Consider the following 16248-nt stretch of genomic DNA (forward strand, 5'->3'; position numbering starts at 1 on the left):
TCTGTCAATCGATATTCTATTAATTGACTAACTTATTTCTGCACCGGTGGATACAATTCCCAAGTAACAAAAGTTTCCTTCTTGTAATACATTGTTGCCATGCTTTGCATTGTTATGGGTTTTTCAGCAGCTGTTTTACAAGGCCAAACACTGGATAATGGAGAAGATCTGTGTATTCGTATTGTCATGAATTACAGAATCCTAGACAGTCACTTGGCCAAACAGTCTGTCGCCCTCAGCCACTTCCTTGACATATTTCACTGATTATTTTAACCCTCATCAGTTTACCTCTTACATTAATGTTTATATTTCAGTAATACGGAATAATAAGGACATGTTCATGTTAAAAGATAAAGCAAATGAGATGTTTTGCCCTACATTGAAAATAAAAAAACTCACTTCCTTCCCGTCACGATTCTTCACCCCAGGCATGCCGCCTGATTTCCACCAATCAGAGCGTTCTTTGATCCATGCTCAGCCAATGGGAGGCCAGGAAGTTATGACGTGTCAGTGGGGGTGATCCCGCAGGAGGAAGCGTCAAGCCACCGAACAATATAACAAAGTTTTAAGGTAAGTTTGTTCCCACTTTAACAACGACTTACTGTACAGCGAATACAAAGAAGGATGATTTACATGCCACGTGTGCCCGATCCAGTGTCTGAGCCGTAAAGTAAACACTTTTAGCAGTTTATTTGTCGCACCGTGACCGAAGTTTTACGGCAGTTGTGTCCAGTGTACGTTTATCAACACGATCTACGGCCGACCTCCTTTTACGTCTTACATTAAAAACACAAACTCTCTTTAACTATAAGCATGTTAACTCTACGTCTTGGCGAAGACATTTAACACCTTGAAATTATAGTAACATCTGGATGTTTTTTTTACTATACAGATATCTAGATACGGTAGAATATATTTGAGCAATAATTGGAATTGGTAGGAATGATTTCTCTGTGTGTGTGTGTGTGTGTGTGCGTGTGCGTGTATACCGCTGTGAGTATTGTTATCTGACAGATTGTGAACATTTGAACCCATCCTTCAAGCCCCCACACAACCACGGGACACCCACTCAGGTGTTTTCACTTATTCCTCCTGATTGGACCTCCTGTCTCTCTCACTCTAATGTTGCAACAAAGGTACAACAAACGTCGCGCTCTCTGTCACAGGAGTGCTGTAATTCCCAGAATAGCTTTAATGTTTATGACTTGCAAGTTTTTACTTTATGAGACAAGTCAGGACATTCATATGATTACAGAGTTGATTTAGTGAGAGTTAAAAATACTGTACATTGGCAATATAACACTTTATTCATTAAATGTGGTTTGATTACCTTGAACGACGGACTGGCTGACGAGAGGCGTCCATGTTTGAGATATGTAATGAGCAGATCCCTCAGTATAGGCCGAACTGAAGGCACCTGTGCAGGACCTGTATATATTTATACATATTTGTATTTAGTGTACACATAGACAGGAATCGTATTGATTTTAAAATATAACGTTTTACTTGTTTGTGATGATATTATTAGATTTTGTATTTATTGACTTGCCTCTAAATTGCATGGATATGATTAAATCGAAGGGCTAAGTAAACAATTAGTTATCGCTGAAAGTTTATTATAAGTTTATATTTATCGATAGTTGATTAATCAGTTAGCCAGTTGACATCAACTCCCATCATCACATGAAGGTAAAATGAGTAACATCCTTGAGTGAAGCGAATGTTTCACCTAAATTTCAGCCAAGCTGTCCAGGGAGAGGTAGCCTTTTGACAGCAAAAGCTAAATGATATATTTTAAGCTCCTGATGATCACTTAATCCTCATACAGCTGTTGAACAAATCTCAAAGTATACTTCCAGTATACCGGTAGATAGGATAACACATAATTACATCCTGGCTAAGTTGTGGAGATTCCTGTAGAGCCAGGAGCCAAAGCATACTGTGTATTAGTGAAATATAAGGACATGCATATAATCCAGCTCAGAGGATGCTCTTTCCAGGCAGAGCGCTCTGCAGCCCTCGCATGGAGACAACACCAGGAGTGAACTAACGGGCTAACGGGCGAGTACAGCAGTTAGGGGCTCAGCTGGGGGAGGGGAGGACTGAGATTAAACATGTTTTTATGTAATGAGCGTTTCAAAAGGAGGCTGGAGTGAAAAAAGGTTAAAGAGGAGTGAAGCCGAGACAACCGGGGACCACTCGGACAGAAGTTGGTTTAACTCTAGGAGGGAACAGGCAGATATATTTAGAGAGGTTATGTGATTCATCTTTCTCTTCGCTTTGATTGGAAATTGTTTCATCAGTTGAAAGGAAAAACATATTAAACATTTGATCAGATTCAGAATCTGATGGACAATTCAGTGCAGTGGTTGCGTAACCGAGACAATATCAACTGTTTTTGTCACCACATGTGTTACATTTCATAATTTATTCAGTACCGTTTCAACAACAGTGATACATGCTTATCACAATATAACAGAGCCGAAGGTGATGTAATAGAGGACCAAAGATCATAGACAACAACAAATCCTCACGTGTAAGAAGCTGAACCAGTGAGTGTTTGGCAACTGTGCTTAAAAAGGATTCAAACGATTGTACTCTAACGTATTGTCTCATAGAAACCACTCGACCTGATTCCTGCCAAGCTACTCTCAAATATCAGCTGCAGTCAAATCGCAATATTAAAATTGACTACTTACCTTTGTTCAACTATAAATACATTAAGTTGTCTCACTCTCACTCTTATTCAGCTCTCATGATATCATCATATCAAATGGTTGTAGTCTTATTTAATAAGAGCACTTCTCAACAATCCTAAAAGGAACAAGACAAGCAGTCACTTATATTAAAGTAAATTATATTTATTGATTCATGCCACTTTAGAGAAAAGATAGAATAGGATTATGCAACAGTCACACACAGATGTTACAAATACACACAGAGAAATATAAATGACTTTGTCAGTCCCGTTCGCTGACTGCTGGATACACAATCAAATATAAACAACTGCACATATTCACTTACACACTATGAAGGATAACATTGTAATTGAGGAAATGGAGGATAATCTCGGCATTTCAAGGGGTGGAAAGTATCGTGAAGGCAATGAAACATACTCCTTCAGTAACTCATTACAAACGGTAGTCTCTGATCACCGCAACTGCTTCTGAGTTTGCTTCTACCTGTTTATTTGTTTGTTATGTATTGTACATGTTATGTTATTTTTGTATGATTGAGATGTTTCTATGTTTTATTCGTTTGTAACGACTTGCTTCCTGTTGCTGCCTTTTTGGCCAGGTCGTCATTGTAAAGGAGGACTGGTTCTCATAATAAGGTCGAATAAAATAAAATAAACATATTTGTGGAGAGCTGCGGGCAGATGTAAATATCTTTAAATGATTCTTCCTCCGCAATATTTCAAAGCAACTCGACACACAGACGCCTCTTTGGCTTTAACTAATTACATCCACCCTGTTAGTGACTTGGTAGACTTGTGTTGTCTTCATGTTGTGTTCAGAAGATGGCAGACAAGACTGTGGATCGTGGGCCATGGACAGGATGTGCCGTCATGTTTCTGCAGTCACTCTGTCCTGGCGTGAACCTGCTCTCCCTCTTCAAAGACAGAGAACAGGGAAAGTTCATTGTTTTCAAAGTCATCAAGCTGACACTTATAGGTGAGCCCTCGACTTTAGCTCCACTCGGTATGCCTCGTTAACTGATGCAGATAACCGATGCATTCATCATGACAAATCTGTATTGTTCGTGGAAGTCACGTTTATTCATCTTTTTTTTACGCGGACAGATTCTGCAGGAGGTCTGGGTGGTTACGAGATACTTAAGGTCCATGACGCTGATCCCTTTCTGGGGGTAGAGGTGAAGTTTGAGGATGTGGCAGCATGTCAGCAGTTCCTGGAGAGCTACAGCTCTGGAGCGGTGCGTCAGTCCCTCTCTCAACACGCCTGCCGGCTTCTTACTCTTCCCCAAGAGTTCACAGTGGAAACTCAGCTCAAGGCCAGCACACACATCCTGGATCTCTATCTGGACAAGCTGGAACTTTGCCTTCAGCACATCCACCTGTCACAGGTATACTTGACTCTTCTTCTTTTCTTTGGCTATTTGAGATGGAGCTCCAGTATTTCAAAATCCCAATCAGTCTGTACTTATTAAGCGGGTTAATCAGACTGATTTGTCAATTCATTTCATTAATCGTTAATCATTCATTCAGCCTGATGTGTTCATGTCAGCTGATTTCTTCATGTGATTTTGTTTTGTTTTGGCCCAACCAACCACTAGCCAGTGATTGATCCCGCCTACCTCATTTCCTGTTGACGATGAAGCTGCGGGTGCAGTTAACTTTAAGTCAATACAAGTTGTTATTTCCGCACTATTTAGCATTTTCGCGCAATAGCCTCCATGGGTTTTGGGAACCAGAGGCCATATAATAACCAACAAAAATAAGAAAATCTTTGGAATAAACACAGTTTAATTGACTTCTGTCATCAGATGTATTATTTCCTGTTTGTATAAAATTATTTGTGTGTTAGAATCTGCTTATAGCATTGTACAATTATATAAATATTCAATTATGATTAATAACAATAAACATAACAAATTATGAAGGATTTTTTAAGGATTTATAAAGTCAAGTTTCATGATACTTCATAATTTCTGGTCACTCACTGACTATAATCACCATAGTTTAATCAATCACTGTTATAAATCTTTATAATGTGATCACAAGTTACTCTGAGTGGTCAGTGTTTGCATTAAGTTTTGTGTGTTGTTGATGATATTTCTTTCACTTTACTTGAAGTTTTGTTAGTACGTGAACTTTGTCATTTTGTGTCAGCCGGAGCGCCTGCGCGATGAGGAGATTGAGCATCTGGAGGAGCAGCTGAGGACTCAGGCCCGCGGCCCGGCCCCACAGCCGACCCCCATCACACAGGAAGAGGGTCCCGTCCCCAGCCACTGCTTCAAGTTTCAGAATAAAGTGTTTGGTGAGTCGAGTCGACCGTTTCTACTTCTGAGTCTTGTGTAGTGTGTCCTTCACAGACTTGGTGGCAGACTTTTGGCCAAGTGAGGTCACACTAGAGATTAAAAAAGCATTAAAAAAAAAATCTTAATCACTTTAACTGCTTGGTGCCTTTTATTATCAGATTCAGCAGAAGCACATGGTTCAGTGACAAATAGGGATGAAATCATGCTGTCAGCTTTAAATCACCATACTTCATTGCTTCCAATCATTTTCCAAAGCATACCATGAGTTTTTAATTGATTTTCTGTCTTCCAGACAGCCATTTATTTGACTTCATCCAACAACGTGTTAAACAGAAGTTGAGATAAGAAACTTGCTTGTAATATATAATCCACGAGAGAGAACATCAGCTGGTATTTGTTTTTTACAATCCGACACTGACAGCATTCAGTGCTGTTTGTCATCTGACTCTCTAATCCAACCTTTTATAAATTGATGGTCAGTCTATGGGAAGAGATTAGTGCCAGCAGATAATGTATTTGGATTGCATTGATTTGAGTTTGTCGACCTCATATTGAACTGTTAAATTAACATTAACTGATGAGGCATTAGACTGTCTTGAAAGTTAATTTGATTTTCTATTTTCGTTAATTAAAGATTTGATTTCAGTTCATGTAAATGTAGTTTCAGCTTCCTCAGACACACAACTGTGTCTGGGCATCAGGGACTTCTGTTCCCTGAGTGCCTCCTCCAAGGCTCCAATAGCCCCGGCTGACCTGGTTTCTAGTTGACTCTGAATAATGAAAACTGATTTTGTAATGTTTAAGCCAAATTTGAAAAAAAAAAATGAAACAAATTAATTATAAATTGATTTCTGTTCATACATGACAAGATCAAATGCATGCAATTTAAATGCACTAATCTCTTTTATTATCTGTCACATGCTGGGTGGCCACATGTGTAAACTACCTATAAGGTAGCCGCTGGTATATGAAGGCAACGTGGTGGCTTTTTCTTTGTAATTGCTTTAAGCATTAAACTATGCAACTTGTCAAACTCCCTCCGTGTTGTAGGCAAAATAAGAAATATAATCCACTTCAGACGGACGCCGGATCAAACCAGAGCTGCTCACTTGAACCTTTTCTCTTGGGATTTGTAAATTGATACCACCATTGATATTTAATGGAACTAAAACACCTTATTATTCAGTATTCACTCACACATATTTACAACCATGAAGATGCACAAGTCAATATTGTATCGACAATGGATTGAATCACTTTGGGTAATGTGAAAGCTGTCGTTTGTGGTGGAAAAACTCAGAAAATGATCTTCTTCATCTCCACTCAGCTTTAAGGAGCATTTGAGCATGTTTCAGCTCATTGTTTTGGTTTTATGACCTGCAACTTAGCAGTTTTACTTCATTTTCACCGCTCTAATAAGCGTTGTTTTCAGTTAAAGGCCTCTGCTCTGCACCAATCAGCAGACAGACACAGTTATCAACGAGCTGGTTAAATCAGTGGAGCATTCAGCAGCTAAAGAACCAGATATTTCTCTTAAGTTGAGTTGGCGGGGACCAAATCAGTAAATATTGGGCTTACATTTGTCGGGTCACAAACAAGACTCCTAATTAATGCTTCCTCTTTTTCCTTCATCCTTTACTCTTTGGCCCGTCAGAGGACCGAATGCTGACTGCGGGAGATGTTCAGAGCTTTTCTAACGGAGTGGGCCGCCAGTGGAAGCATGTGGGAAGGGCCCTGGGGAAGAGCTGCCGGGCTCTGAAGGGTCTGGCCATAGACAACCTGGCCTACGAGTACGAGAGAGAAGGGCTGTATGAGCAGGCCTATCAGCTGCTCAGTCGCTTCATCCAGGCAGAGGGAAGAGCGGCCAAGCTGAGCCGACTGGTCAAAGCGCTGGAGGACTGCAAACTCACCAGCCTGGCTGAAAATATTCTGGAGCTACAGCCACGAGAGTAACTCGGTGTGCTTTTGTTCTGCGTGTACGAGTTTTAAAAACTGAGGGGTGACAGATCCTCTCTGCATGAGGAGCGGTTGACATTGTCCTGCCTGCTTATAATATACAATGTGTCTGTTCTTGATTGACTGTCTGTCATTCAAAATCATTCCTGTGTGTGTGTGTGTGTGTGTGCTGTGTGTGTGTGTGTGTGTGTGTGTGTGTGTGTGTGTGTGTGTGTGTGTGTGTGTGTGTGTGTGTGTGTGTGTGTGTGTGTGTGTGTGTGTGTGTGTGTGAGTGCGTGTTAGAGTGCATGTTTCAGACAGGTTGTGTGAACACATGCTAACATATCTGTGAGAATTGATTCATATCATGATTTGTTCTTCAATTATTAGTGGTATTATTTCATTTAGAGGAAATGATCTGTCATCACTGTTTAAAGGACACGCTGTCTGGAGTTTAATGCACTGTTTAAACCTTTTATTTGTGCTTGATGTCATTTTACAGATGAACCCTTCCACAACTGAAGGTTATTGATTTTTTTTCTACAAAATGGGTGCATACAAATTAAATGGTTGTATAAAAAAAAAAAAAAGTCTTCATGTTTGTGTTTGATGCATTAGTGTAATTAAATCTGAAAACATAATTTTGTCAAAATTCCCTCAGGTATAATTTAGTGTTAATCCTCCCTCCCTACCACTCGCACACACATGCACATGCTCATATGATTAAACTGTGCTGATTACACTGCATGTGTCACGTTGTGGGAGCCTGAGGGCAGAGAGGTGGAGGTGTGTTTTTCACAGGTTGTGTCTCACCTTGGCTGATGGATGGAGTCTCCTCAGGTTGAGCTCCTCAGCTGGTTTCCATTCAGGGTCCACTGTAAAACCCCAACTCCCCTTTTTTTTACTCCACTTGACCATCCATCCAGATGTGATGTGTGGATTAGAAGCTTTTATGACACACACACATGCACACAAACATGTATTATTGCTATATGGTACAGCCACAACCCCCAACGTAGACATACACAGTTTAAGTCATGATAAACAAATGCATCCCTCTTTACGTCTGGTATAATCAGGAAACGGAGGTTATGTCCTCAGTATGAAATGTTGAGGAGTTGATGTTCTGCCCTTACACAAACATTGCACATTTTGGGGTTTTAAAGCAGATGCTGAGATTATAATAATTTTTTTTAAAGTATTCGTATCTGGCAATGTAGAAAAGGTGACTTTGAAACAACATAGATCATAATACAGGGAAATAAATATAAATCCATATAAAATATGGTGATTATTATTTTTTTTAATTTGAGATTACGGTTGGTGACGAGCCCATCATTTCTGGGGTGCGTCGAGTTTCCCTTGGCAGATTTGGCATGACATCTGTCTTTTATTACATATTTACTTATGATTAGCAGAAGTGGAGAGTGATTAGGTACATTTACTGAAGCACAAACACAATTTTTCTATTTTCTTAGGCCTATGTTTTAGGCACTGCTACTTGAGTAGCCTATTTCCATTTTATTTCAGCTTCCTTTTCCTTCTAGGCTACTCTACTACATTCATTAAACATCTGTATTTAGGCCTAGTTGTTATTCTACGGATCAAGTTATTATTATACAAAGCCTTTGATAATCTTAAAGTAACATTTTGAATGCAGGACCTTTACTTGTAATAGTGTATTTGTAGCCCACACTGTGGCTTATATTTTTACGTAAGAACGGGATCTGAAGGGCTACCTCCTCCACTGTCCTTTTTACTTTATTGTAATGTTACTTAAACAAACAATTGATGAACCGACTATATCTTTATGTGGGCTAATTAAAACAAACCGTTAATCTTGTGCTCCTTGAACGCCATTCACGCATGTGTGCCAGGCCTGTTTATGTTGTTTACGTCAGTGCAACCCTTGTAGAAGAGGAGAATATTAGTGTCGAGGCGTTTTGATTTCAACAACAAGACCATTTCCATTAATGCCAAGAGACAAGAGGGCAACAGTTGCCATTTAAACGGCTCTTTCATTTGAATAATCTTTCATGGGACGTGATTAAAAGCCCGGCTGCTCTGACGTAAGCGAGATTTTCCGCGTTAGGTGAGTCTCGCGCAGCCAGCTCTGCTTCACTCCTCGTCCTCTCGCGCTCGCTGTCATCATCATCACCAGCAGCACCGCCCTGTAGAGAGAGAGAGAGAGAGAGAGAGAGAGAGAGACCCCCCCCCCCCCCCTCTCTCTCCACCTAACAACAACCCCAGCCCCGCAGGCTCGAGCACAACGACCCCACCCCCCAACCCCCTCTGAGAGAGGAGACGGAGCGAGAGAGAGGCGCATATACAGAGTCACGGAGAATATAGACCGTTTTCTGGATCCCGGCTCTGTTTTGCCCTCAATCCGGGCCTAATGCTGTAGCAGACAGCGCAGGAGGAGAGAGCTCGAGTGAGAGACAACGCACTGATTGAGAGTCGGTGAGGGACGACGGGATTGTGCTCATTCGCCTGGAAACATGGGATGTACACTGAGCGCCGAGGAGCGCGCTGCTCTGGACCGGAGCAAGGCCATCGAGAGAAACCTGAAGGAGGACGGGGTGGTCGCCGCCAAGGACGTCAAGCTGCTTCTGCTCGGTAAGAGGAGAAGCCTCCCCGGCCGCGGGGCTGCGCGGCACGGCTCGGTTTGGTTTGTGGTTGTGGTGGGACTGCATGGGGCGGAGGTGCTCTCCGTGGTACTGATCTGATTTCACTGCCGGGTCTCACTCTGTACCCTCCGTTATTTTACAGGCGGCGGGGAGTCCGGTAAAAGCACCATCGTCAAACAGATGAAGTAAGTGGCTCTTTTTTCTCTCTCGCTTCTTTTAACCCTCTCCGACTCCGCCAGAGTAAAAGGCCCGAGATTTGCGCCTCCCATATCTGTGCTAAGGCAGGTTGAGCCGCCATGTTTCGAGAGGCCGTATAGCACCGGAGGAGTGCCGGTGACTCGAGCACCTCCTGCAGACGGACAGCGAGGCTGCGGAGGCCGCCCCGGTGCGCCCCAGGGCGCTGTTTACTGCCTGGGTGCTGAAATGTAGTGAACACAGGTTTTTAGTTGACGACAGGGAGTGTGCGACTGGGAATATGTGGGTGTTGTTCCTCTGTGTGTGTGTGTGTGTGTGTGTGTGTGCGCGTGCGTGTTATGCCTGTGTGTGTGTGTGTGAATTACATTGAGGTCACTACAGCTCCATTAGTGAATACCTCTGCTTTTAATCTTAATGGCTTTAAGTGCCCGATATCGCCGGGAGTACTTTGCCTATAAAGCGGATTTACGCAGAAATATGGCTTCTAAAACCGCATCTAAACCTTCCCCTGTCTAAGCTAAATCATCTTTTGATGTTTTAAATCACTGTTGTTGTTTTCTCTAACCCTTTTAGTTAAGTTTCCAGATATTTCTCTTCGGAAAAGGCACGGTCCCTTTTAGGTTATCTATTTTGTTTTGTGAAACATCTCCCGGTGTTTGTGGTGTAGCAGTGTTTCTCTCTGCGCGTCCCGGCCTGCAATGCACTGACTGCGCCCTTCCTCCCTCCCTCCCTCCTTCTTTCCCTCCGTGCCCTGCTTCCTCCTCTTCCCTCCACCTCATTACCCTAGCCGTGCACGGTCTCTGGTTGTCCATAAATCACTGCTGTGCCCTGAACACAAACGCCGGGTCCAAATAGTGTTTACAAATACTTTCAGGGTTTGTTTTAGCGTCAGCAAGCAGATGGATGGTTGTTACCTGCCTGCACAGTGTGGGTCATAACGTTTAGGTGTTGGAGAGCAAGTTTAACATGCTCTGCTGTAATAGGTCCTCTCATCATCATCACCACCATCCTCACTTGATATGCAGGTTAGTATAAAGGTTGAGAGTTTCATGTTGTGTGATCCAGGCCTGGAACTGTGGTGGAGGTTTACATTGCAGTGAGAGTGAAACTACACCTGCTGTTTCACTGCATGAGTGTGTGTGTGTGTGTGTGTGTGTGTGTGTGTGTGTGTGTGTGTGTGTGTGTGTGTGTGTGTGTGTGTGCGTGAGTGTGTGTGTGTGTGTGTGTGTGTGTGTGTGTGTGTGTGTGTTGAGAGAGAGAGAGAGAGAGAGAGAGAGAGAGAGAGAGAGAGAGAGGAACAAATAAATTACAATACATTTTGAGCAGAAACATTTTAAAAACCTAAAAATGGTAAAACATGTATAATCGAGTGTCATAGCTGTAGAGATGAACACAGAGTAGATCTGATGTTTGGATTGAATGAATGAAACAAGAAGCTACTTCAGTGATGTACTGTCGAAATGTCAGTCGTGTCTATTTTTAGACTTTTTTTGGAAACTGTGATTGATCAGTTAAGTTTTCATCACTGTATGTAGATCTGTAACGATTAGTCCATTCAATTAAAAATGAATCTGCAGCTTGATAACCTCTTAATCGTTTTTGTCATTTTAAAAGTAAAAATAGTTAACAATCACTTGTTCTGACTTTATTAAATGTGACTATTTATTTGTTTTATTACTTCTCTATCATATTAAAGCTGACCATCTTTGAGTTTTGGACTGTGCACAAAACTACAGATTTTAAGATGGCATCTTGGCTCTTGGAAATTGTAATGTGCATTATTAAATACTTTAATAAAATCTTTATAGACTAATGAATTGAGGAATCAAGAAAAGAATCTGCAGATTAATCACCAAGGTATGTAATTGTTAGTTAATGTAATTTTAACTTCTTTGCCTTAAAAACAATAAGCATCTTGCATACACTGAACGCACAAAATGTAAAATAAATGCACCTCTTAGGGTCATTTACTGGTTCCTGCTACTTAAATGTGACGATTTGATGCTTTTTATTTGTCTTAAATTATAGTAAATTGAATACTTTTGGGTTTTGGACTGTTGTGGAAAATTAAAATAAATTACATTTTCTTTAATTTGCTTATATTTCATAGACAAAGCGATTAATCAGCGCATTCATTGATAATAGAAAATAATAGTTGGTTGTAGCCCTAAATGGCCTTTGCTGTGTGAAACTGCACCTCTAGTCCTTTACCCTGAAGGCTAATGTTTTATTTCATAAAACTGTTATAAAACATATTTTCATAACGTGCACTGATGGAGGGAATACAGGTGGATAGGTTTTTTCCTCCTCAAACATCAATCACGGATCACAAAAAGAGGTGAAGTTTCAACATGTCAGGAAGTTATGACTAATATATTTTATAGATTCAGTGAACATGAGGTCAGGGTGAGGAGGGTGTGCTGATGGATAATTTAATGATGACCAGACTATAAGCAGTTTAACTGTGCCGCACTAAATGTAACGGTACAGATCTGTGTGGTGGGATTGATTCGTGCTCTGACTGATTCCACTCCATTGCCCACCATGAATTATAAATGGCTTAAATATCACATTACTGTCCAATTACAGATCGCAGACTGAGAATGTGATCAATTCACAACCCATTATACACTCACACACTTAAAGATGCGTTTTAGGTGGAGATGGTTGGAAGAAGAGAGAGGGGACAAAAACACGTTTTTGTGGTTGATGCCAAGAATCACCTGGCACACACACACACACACACACACACACACACACACACACGCACACACACACACACACACACACACACACACACACACCTGTCATTGTTAAAAACACAATGATCTTGGTCTGTAGGAACATATGGATATGTGTGACTTATTCTCTTAAGTCCATACTTGCTAATATCTGTTTGCCCCTGCAGGATTATCCATGAAGATGGCTTTTCTGGGGATGATGTGAAGCAGTATAAGCCTGTGGTCTACAGCAACACCATCCAGAGCTTGGCGGCCATCCTCCGAGCCATGGACTCACTGGGCATCGAGTTTGGAGACAAGGATAGAAAAGTTAGACTGCTGAGAAACTAATATTTTATTTATATTTAAGGGTTGAAATGGGATATGTATCTATTTGGGTTAAGATATCTAGTTGATGTCACTCACATGGACTGGAAGTGAAACTGGAACTGTCATTTTAGGAAACCAGGACTCTTAGAAATATTTGACCACAACAACATTAATCCACAGATATAAGTGTGTTCCTCTTCCCCTGATCTTATGAAACATATTCGTCCAGGCCGATGCTAAGCTGGTGTGCGATGTGGTCACTCGTATGGAGGACACGGAGCCGTACTCTGCAGAGCTTCTCACTGCTATGAAGCGTGTATGGACCGATGCTGGGACTCAGGAGTGCTTCAGCCGTGCCCGGGAATACCAACTCAACGACTCTGCTCAATAGTGAGTGGAGCTAAAGGACTATAAGAACCCATATATGTGCAAAAGAGACACCAGTCTTCTAACCCACATTCTTGTTGCTCTTTATCTCGATCAGCTACCTGGACAGTCTAGACCGGATCGGGGCACCAGACTACCAGCCCACAGAGCAGGATATCCTGAGAACCCGAGTGAAGACTACTGGTATCGTCGAAACCCACTTCACCTTCAAAAACCTCCATTTCAGGTGGCTGTACATGCAGCTCAAGACGACTTGGCCTTTGTCGTTGGCATTTTGTGTAAGATTAGGTTCAGGGATTACAGCTCTACGCCTGAACTGACTTATTGCATTTTTTTCCAGGCTGTTTGACGTTGGGGGTCAGAGGTCAGAGAGGAAGAAGTGGATCCACTGCTTTGAAGATGTGACTGCCATTATCTTCTGCGTTGCTATGAGCGGATACGACCAGGTTCTCCATGAAGATGAAACAACTGTAAGTGTGACTCAGTTAATTCAGTCTCAATCCCTCTGGTGCACAATTCACTGTGGGGGTTCTGACTGATGTTAAAGACGTCCCGGTTTCCTGAGTGGTTTAGAGACATTACTGCAACATCACCGATGTGATTCTGTACGGGGACCTTTGATGCATTTATATCCTCACATTGGACCTTCGCCTCTCTCCGTCTCCATTTTCTCATCTGCACACTACTGTTACATATCTATTAAAAGCAAAATGCTCAAAAAACAAACCCTTGATAGTTACAGTTTGACAAAGCCAGTACACATTTTATTGTGTCTTTTTCCATGTCTATATTTTAATAGAAGAAGTACAAAAACAGGATTCTCTCTGCACTCAAGTCAAGTCAAACATAGTTACAGAGCATAGTTCTTATTTATACATCCCAATGTTGTCTCGGAGGGCTTCACCATAAACTCTATCCTTCGACCCTTGAGTTGAATAAATAAAAATGTCCAGGGACGCAGAAACCCCAACAGAAGAGGACAGACAGTGAAACTACCACTAAAAAACCCAGTAAAATAATTTATTTAGTCATTTTTTAATAAATAATTTGTTTACTTTCTTCCTCTTTGGTCAGCCAGGAGCCTGGGGTTGGGATAGCAAGAAAAACATTACTATTTAAATGTTTATTTGTTGTTCCTTTTTGATCATTCACAAAAAAATCTTTGAACAATAAATGTTCAAAATCCCCCTTGTTTCTCATAGACAGTCACTTGGTGGTTGAAGCAGTGATGTAGAGTTTGTTAAACTGGCATCTTGTCTTGAAGTTAAGTTATTCTACTCTACTTCCTGCAGAACCGCATGCATGAGTCACTCATGCTCTTTGACTCCATCTGTAACAACAAGTTCTTCATCGACACCTCAATCATCCTCTTCCTCAACAAGAAGGATCTGTTTGATGAAAAGATCAAGAAGTCACCGCTGACGATCTGTTTTCCAGAATACACAGGTGAGTTTCATCTTCAAGCAGAGCTTCCTCACGAGCAAAAAAAGATAAATGTTGGCCCTTCATGCTGTCTGCTCTTCTCTCTCTCTGCTTTGTCTCCAGGTGCTAATACTTACGACGATGCTACTACATATATTCAGGTTCAGTTTGAGAGTAAGAACCGCTCTCCTAATAAGGAGATCTACTGTCACCTGACCTGTGCCACAGACACAGGAAACATCCAGGTAGTGTTTGATGCCGTCACTGACATCATTATTGCAAACAACCTTAGAGGGTGTGGCTTATACTGAGGCCTGGCCAAGCACAGAGGTTGTTATGGAGAGTATGAGGTGTTAATAATGATAATTTTGATGATACTTAAACACATTAATATGTAATTCTACACGTCCAAATGGACCCAAAGAGCTGCCGTCTGACACCACACTGGATTATTGCCATGATTTGTTCCCTTCCTCTCATTTTGATTTCGGTATAAAACCCCGGTTTTATCTTATAAAAAAAAACGTGTTTTTGAGCTGAATGTTTCATGTTTCGTTGATGACTGTGTCAACAACTGGGGAGGTGAGAAGGGGCAGCACCAGGGTTATATTCAGCTGGAGCCTCGTTTTGCAAAACTGAGAAATGCAACGCGAGGAGAGTGCAGTGTCGTTTTTAACCACAGCGTGGACTACTGTCCCGTTCTTTATGTGACGTTTTTAATGTGCAAGTCTCGAGGCATTTATATCTGTGCTGAAAATAGCCTGTTGTGCTGCGTTTGAAGAGCTGCTGTGTGTATGAAGGTGGAGAAGATGAGGATGATGATGGGGAGGTGCTGTACTCGTGGTACTCGAGGGTCATGGTTGGGAAGGAGGCTATTTTAACTTTCAGAAGGGACAAAGCTTCCCTCTCCTTCAGACCCACACATGACTGAGTAGCCTGCAGGTCTTTTCCACTCTCTGTTTTCTCTTTTACTTTAAAACATAATGAGAGGACTCTTCTGTTCAGAGTGGCTACCCATTTCCATTGGCCTCCTGTAGCGTGAGGAAATGCCTAGCAGCCAATGATGGCAACAAAAAAAAGAAAAATAAGTCATATCGGTGCCAGCCATCTGAGGGACGGATTAGGATTCATAGTTCATGGTCATACTATCAAATAATATTATTTAAAACACAGATTATTATCATCGAATGATTTATTTATTTAAGCCTCATGCCTCCTTCTACCTCCTGAAATCCCGTGCCACATATTTATTTCCTGACATGAAACACTGGGGTCCACAGACACCTGTCTACGGTTCAGAGGGTAGAAAGCAGCCCTCCAATGGCATCTTGTTCTCTGTGTGGTGCTTTACCCTTCGATGTGAATCTGTGTAGAAGTAGAAGACTGCACAAGAACAATATCATTTGAGGCAGCCTCTGTCTGGGGAGTAGTGGGTTTTCCCCAACCCTCTTCTTCCCTGATCAGTAAACAGGGAACCATTACCACCCCACACACACACATCTGTCACGTTTCTCTTTTCACAGAGAAAAAAGTACAGCTCTCCATTTTCACCTGTGCACCCAGAAATTCTCCCATCTCTCTATACTCTTATCTATCACATATCAGTCCCCGTATCCTATCTCCATTTTCACCTT

The 16248-nt window shown here is 41.6% G+C and overlaps 2 protein-coding genes across 2 annotated transcripts; both read left to right on the forward strand.

Annotated features, from left to right (window-relative positions):
- Positions 1-479: 479 nt before the first annotated feature.
- On the forward strand, positions 480-7523 carry tradd (tnfrsf1a-associated via death domain). The gene is made up of 5 exons (XM_076110172.1): positions 480-570; positions 3518-3674; positions 3803-4083; positions 4850-4997; positions 6653-7523. The coding sequence occupies exons 2-5, from the start codon at positions 3521-3523 to the stop codon at positions 6949-6951; spliced, it is 882 nt and encodes a 293-aa protein (XP_075966287.1). The 5' UTR covers positions 480-570; positions 3518-3520; the 3' UTR covers positions 6952-7523.
- Positions 7524-9418: 1895 nt separating this feature from the next.
- On the forward strand, positions 9419-15285 carry gnao1b (guanine nucleotide binding protein (G protein), alpha activating activity polypeptide O, b). Its single transcript, XM_076110283.1, has 8 exons — positions 9419-9549; positions 9703-9745; positions 12664-12805; positions 13035-13195; positions 13290-13418; positions 13533-13662; positions 14485-14638; positions 14738-15285. The coding sequence occupies exons 1-8, from the start codon at positions 9432-9434 to the stop codon at positions 14923-14925; spliced, it is 1065 nt and encodes a 354-aa protein (XP_075966398.1). The 5' UTR covers positions 9419-9431; the 3' UTR covers positions 14926-15285.
- Positions 15286-16248: the final 963 nt, after the last annotated feature.

The sequence above is a fragment of the Anarhichas minor genome, unplaced genomic scaffold (assembly GCF_050575085.1).
Source record: "Anarhichas minor isolate MPS153535 unplaced genomic scaffold, ASM5057508v1 ptg000042l, whole genome shotgun sequence".
Classification (NCBI taxonomy): domain Eukaryota; kingdom Metazoa; phylum Chordata; class Actinopteri; order Perciformes; family Anarhichadidae; genus Anarhichas; species Anarhichas minor.